The sequence below is a fragment of the Manis javanica genome, chromosome 5 (assembly GCF_040802235.1).
Source record: "Manis javanica isolate MJ-LG chromosome 5, MJ_LKY, whole genome shotgun sequence".
Taxonomy (NCBI): Eukaryota; Metazoa; Chordata; class Mammalia; order Pholidota; family Manidae; genus Manis; species Manis javanica.
This window is the reverse complement of record NC_133160.1, coordinates 45,661,190-45,666,351: the sequence shown is the minus strand read 5'-3', so window position 1 is coordinate 45,666,351 and position 5,162 is coordinate 45,661,190. Positions and strand designations below refer to the sequence as shown.

Below are 5,162 nucleotides of genomic sequence, written 5' to 3'. Positions count from 1 at the left end.
CCTTTGCTCTCAGGCCTGGCCTCAGTATCCCTTGGACAACCAATCTCGCTGGCCCCTGAGGGAACTTTTGATTTTGGCCTCCTCACCGACTTGACTAATTATTGCCACCGGAGCAGAAAGTAGGGTGAAATCCCATATGTGCAGGCTTTTTGGACATTGTGTTCCCACCCAGACCTTTACGTTAAGTGTTCAATGACCCAGGTTCTCCTGGCCTGATCTCCAGTTAAAGATTGCTAGCCTCTTACTCTGCCTAGTCCTTCTTCCTTTTCAGATGCACTGGAAAACCTTGGTCTCCCACCCCTCTCAGCTCGCTACCCCCACCCCTCTCTGCCACCATCTTTAAGTTCGTTCTCCTCCCCCATGTTGCTGCCATCTTAAAGTCCTACATTCTCAACCATGCTGTCTTCCTGCTCCTCTCCTCTTCCAGTGGCTGCACCACCCCCTCCCCCTCTCCTTCCACCTTCACCGCCCTCTTCCCCTACCGGAACACGCTCCTCCCACCCTCTGGTTCCAGAAGTCACAGACAAGACTCCTCCCAGCACAGATCTGCCTCCTTTCTCTCCCGACCTTGCACCCCTCCCGACACCCGCCGTTTTGTACGTGGTCTGGTGTGTTTGTTGAGAGTAGGTGAGCTAGGCGTAGCAAGTGAACATTTTAGTGATTGTGTATTGCAGTGTGTGTGCCTGCCTGCAGCCTGAAAATTTTTGTGGTGACCTAGAATCTTAAAGTTTTGCTAAGTTAAGTAGACATATTTTGTGCTTAGAGATTATGCTGTAAAGCACATGGTGTCAGGAATTATAAAGTGTGTTCATGAATTTGTTAATCTAAAGAATGCTAGTTCAATAGTTTACAATAGCCCACTTCTCAGTGTTCACTGAAAATTAAAGTTCCTAATAGTTTTAAGTTCTAATTAAAGCTATTTAAAGAAGAAAACATCTCTACTTGCTAAAAGGATGTATGTTTTAATAAGAGAAAGTATAAAGAATAGAAATTCGTTTTGTTGAGGGTAAAAGAAAGTAATTGTTCTACAGTACAGCTGTTTATTTAAAGAGAGAGAATACAATGTAAAAGGAAGTTGTAGAAAGTTTGTAGAAGAATTGATATGGTCATGCTATACAAAATTAAAGCAAATGAATCTCAGTATCAAGTACACAGCAAAATTAGATTTTGTTTTCAGTTAAAAAGACAAAGTTTTCTTAACTGTTAGTCTGCTCTCAATGTTGAACGATTGCAGAGTTCTCTAATTGTTTTATCGAAACAGTTTCTCATGCTTAAACTCTCAATGAGTTGTCTGAATATTTAAGATAATAAGATCTTAATATGAAAAGACTAAAGCTAAGCTTTGCTAATAACTGCAACCTTCTGTATTTGCCTTTAAAATCTTTTATTGTCATTCTAGTTAAATAGATAAGTATTGTTTCATAGTAACTTATGATTCTATTTAGACAGATGCCTTAAAAAAAAAACTTTAACAGCCTCCCAAAATCAAATTCAAAAAGGTGCTTTTGCCTCTAGTTAACTCTGATATTTTCCAGAGGGCCCCTGGAACATGTCAGAGGAATTTTTTCTCATTAGAGAAAGTATTTGGCCAATTTGGCTTTTTTTTTCTCATTAGAAGAAGTATTTAGCCAATTTGGCTTATTTATCTGATATAAAATTACCTGCTGAATTACCTAAAAAGCACTGCCAAAGAGAATAATGCTAAACTTTGTTACTGAATGTTTTGTTAGAAAACTATCCAAATTTCCTTATGTCAGCTGTTTTACAGTAAGCCCTCATCAGACCTTTTACCATTGTCATTTGTAAGTCTTTTGTCATTTATAGTCACTGTTTTATTACTCCTAAACTAGTAAAGAACTAGATTTCACCAGAACAAGTATTAGTTACATAAGACGTAAATTAAAAAGGCAAAAGAGAGACCCCAGACTCCACTCCGTGACCTAGTAACCATGGCCTTTAAAGTCTTTAATACCCGTGATAAAGAACATGAGAGGAGGACAGTGTCCCAAACCCAAGCCTTCGCGGCAGCCCTGTGGCTGGCAGGACAGAGGTCTCATCACACCAAAGACTGGTCCAGAGCTCATGAGCCTCCAGGACCCTGCTTCCAGTGTGGCCAAGAAGACCACTGGGCAAAGAGATGCCCCAACCTGACCAACAAGCCGACTAAACCCTGCTCAGTTTGTGGTAAGAGAGGTCATTGGGAAGTAGAGAGCCCAGTTGGGGAAAGTTATACACCCGTGACAGAGTCATGTGGGAGGTAGGTTGCCACTGAGGGACTCCCCTCCGGACCTGCTGAGCCTACTCGAAGACTGAAGATGCCTAAACTCGAACACCCCTATCACCCTTGCTGAGCCCAGGGCCACGCTGTGGGTAGCAGGTAAGTCTATCTCCTTTTTAGTAGTCACGGAGGCTGCCTACTCTGTTTTACCTTCCTTTCACGGGTGTTTACATCCTTCCCAGGTCTCGGTCGTCGGTGTCACGGAAACCCCCTTTAAGCCTCTAGAGACAGGTCTGGTAGCCTACACGTTTGAGAGCCATCCTCTTACCCACTCATTTCTAGTCATCCCGTCCTGTCCCATCCCTTTGTTAGGGAGAATCTCCTCTCCAAGCTTGTTGCCTCTATCTCCCTGCCTCTTAGTCATCCCCAACTGAACTCACTCATCATCTTAGCCAATATAAGTTGTAGCCCTGAGCCGTCCACAGACCCTCCTGTACCATTGACTGGTGTTAACCCAATAGACTGAGACACCTCTACTCCTGTAGTGTCGAGCCATCATGCTCCAGTCCTCATCTGCCTGAAAGACCCATCCTCCTCTCCTTCTAGACCCCAGTTTCCTATTTCCCAAGCCCATCACAAGGGCATCCTACCTATCATTAACCATCTTCTTTCCCAATGGCTTCTGGTACCAACTAATTATCCCTGTAACACTCCAATCCTTCCAGTCAAGAAGCCATCGGGAGCCTACCAGCTTATTCAAGACCTGCAGATAATCAGTGAAGCTGTAGTCCCTCTTCACCTGGTCGTCCCTAACCCTTATACTCTCTTATCTCAAGTTCCCCTGGACACCTCTCCTACCTACCTTACTTCTCACTCCTAAGAAACATACCCCCTTGTCCCACCCAATGCTCATCTTTCCATTCTTTTGTCCAAGCTGCCTGCTATGAACAAGCCTTAGTCTGTGTCTTATCATCCGGACTACAGTACTAGACAGGGCAAAGCCTGGGTGATCATGCTAGACATATCTGTCCTGAGAGATGAAGACAACATATCTGCTAAAACCTCCAGCCACCGATAGAGAGGTCAGACAGTAGAAGTGCACAAGACCATGTGGGTACATCAGTACTCGCCCCTTCCCTCCAAGCCGCCTCTGGCCTCCCAGCAGCCTCAACGCTACCCGCGCCGCCCCTCAGCTAGAAGCAGCCAGATCGAGTCGGCGCCCATTATAACCAAAAGGCTGGAATGTAAGTTTGGAGGCACCGGAGGGAGGGGTGAGCACTTTGGACACTGATGACGTGCCAAAGTCCCCGGCTGCTGCCCCCTCCCAACCTGAAAAATATGCCTTAGGCTAGCCAATCCTCGTGCCACTGTAAATCTAAGCTCTGCTCCCCGCTACCTTCTTTAAAAACTCCCTGCCTGTCTGGTTGTGCGAGACTTCTCCAGGCTGTATTTACACAGACTGGTGAACCTTGTCCAGGATTGCGCTCAAATAAACTGCCTGGCCTTTTGTTGCCTCTCATCGCCTGCTTATTTTGGTTAGAATTCATCATACAGTAAGGATACAACGCTGTGTAAATCTCTAGCTCTTTCCCAAAGTCACAGTTCAGCTGAATGAGAAAAAGACAGCTGCATAGTCCCAATTTAAAGAAAACCATGATTTTAAACAGACAACATATGCTGTCAAAATTTGGAGCATCAAAGGATCTACATGCCAGTAAACAATTCTACAAATCTCTTGCAAGAAACTTCCAGACCATCTTCCATCTCATTCTTGCCCCAGATTACAGGTTCTTAGCCTGAAAAAGCACACCGACCTGAGAGCCAGGCTCCTCAGGTTCTATTTCTGGTTCTGTTGCTGGATCCCTATGTAGCCTTGCATAACTACAGAGATCTTGCACTTCCTACAAAGCAAGTGACAAGATCCTACGGAGCCCTCTGAGCAAGGGGCTTCATATCCCAAGAGTTCCCAGGAAGTCCCAGGAACCAAGGGTCCGGCCGGACTCCCCACCAGAGTCTAGGCATGACCTTCCCTGCTGCCAAAGCCATTCATTTTAGTGTGAAATTGGACCTCCGATTTTGTAATAGTCAAAGGACTTTAACTCGCTTTCTGGTGTGAATCCAGAAGCCGAAGCTGAGAAAGGTTTGCTTTTAAAAGCCTTGAAACTTTTGTGGTTCACGATGCATCAGAGGGAACTGGGGTGGACACACAGACGATAGAGAGAAGGCTCAGGAGCCCTGCGCAGCCGACTGCAGGGGGTTGGCAGATGCCGGCCGACAGCCCGGGGACTCCGGAAGGGCTGCCTCAGCTTCCCCTCCCGGAGAACTACATTTCCCTGGAGCCCTTGCGGCCACGGCGCGTGTGCGCCCAGGACGTGCTCAGGTCGGCCCAGTGACTCACAGCATGCCGAAGGCACGCCCGCCTGATTGGACAGCTCTGTCGTGGTGCATCCCGGGACTTGTAGTACAGCGTGTGTGTGTGTGTTGGGGAGCAAGCTTCTTTGTGATTTGCGGCGTCCGCTCGGCGGTCCGGGCGCGTCCCCGCGAGGCGGGTCCGGGCCACGCGCGCGTGAGCCGCGCCTGAGGGCCGGCCGGCACCTCCCGCTGGGCGGGGCCGTCCGTTCCGCGTAGATACCGCCTTCTTGCCCCGCCTTTCCCCGTTCCCGGCCCGCCCCTCCTTCCTGGAGCCACAGCTGAGGCGGCAGCGGCGGCGGCCCGGCTGTGGACAGTGAGTGGCCCGCGCAACGCGCGCCGGCCTGAACCCTATGCGGTGACCGCGCGGCGTAGGCGCCTCCTGCCTTGCCGGCGGAGCCGGGGTTTCCCGCGGCCTGATGTTCTCCCGCCGGAGCCACGGGGATGTGAGGAAGTCCACCCAGAAGGTGCTGGACCCCAAGAAGGACGTGCTGACCCGCCTGAAGCACCTGCGGGCGCTGCTGGGTGAGGCGCG

At 48.7% G+C, this 5,162-nt stretch overlaps 1 protein-coding gene across 3 annotated transcripts in view; it reads left to right on the top strand.

The window, feature by feature from the left end:
• The first annotated feature begins 4,854 nt into the window (after nucleotides 1-4,854).
• The window catches only part of RALGAPA2 (Ral GTPase activating protein catalytic subunit alpha 2), a 401,571-nt gene continuing 401,263 nt past the window's right edge, over nucleotides 4,855-5,162 (top strand). For all 3 annotated transcript variants that reach the window (XM_073236981.1, XM_073236983.1, XM_073236982.1), the window contains exon 1: nucleotides 4,855-5,152. In XM_073236981.1, coding sequence (XP_073093082.1) covers nucleotides 5,047-5,152 — 106 coding nt within the window. In that variant the 5' untranslated portion in view covers nucleotides 4,855-5,046. The remainder of the gene's footprint in view (nucleotides 5,153-5,162) is intronic.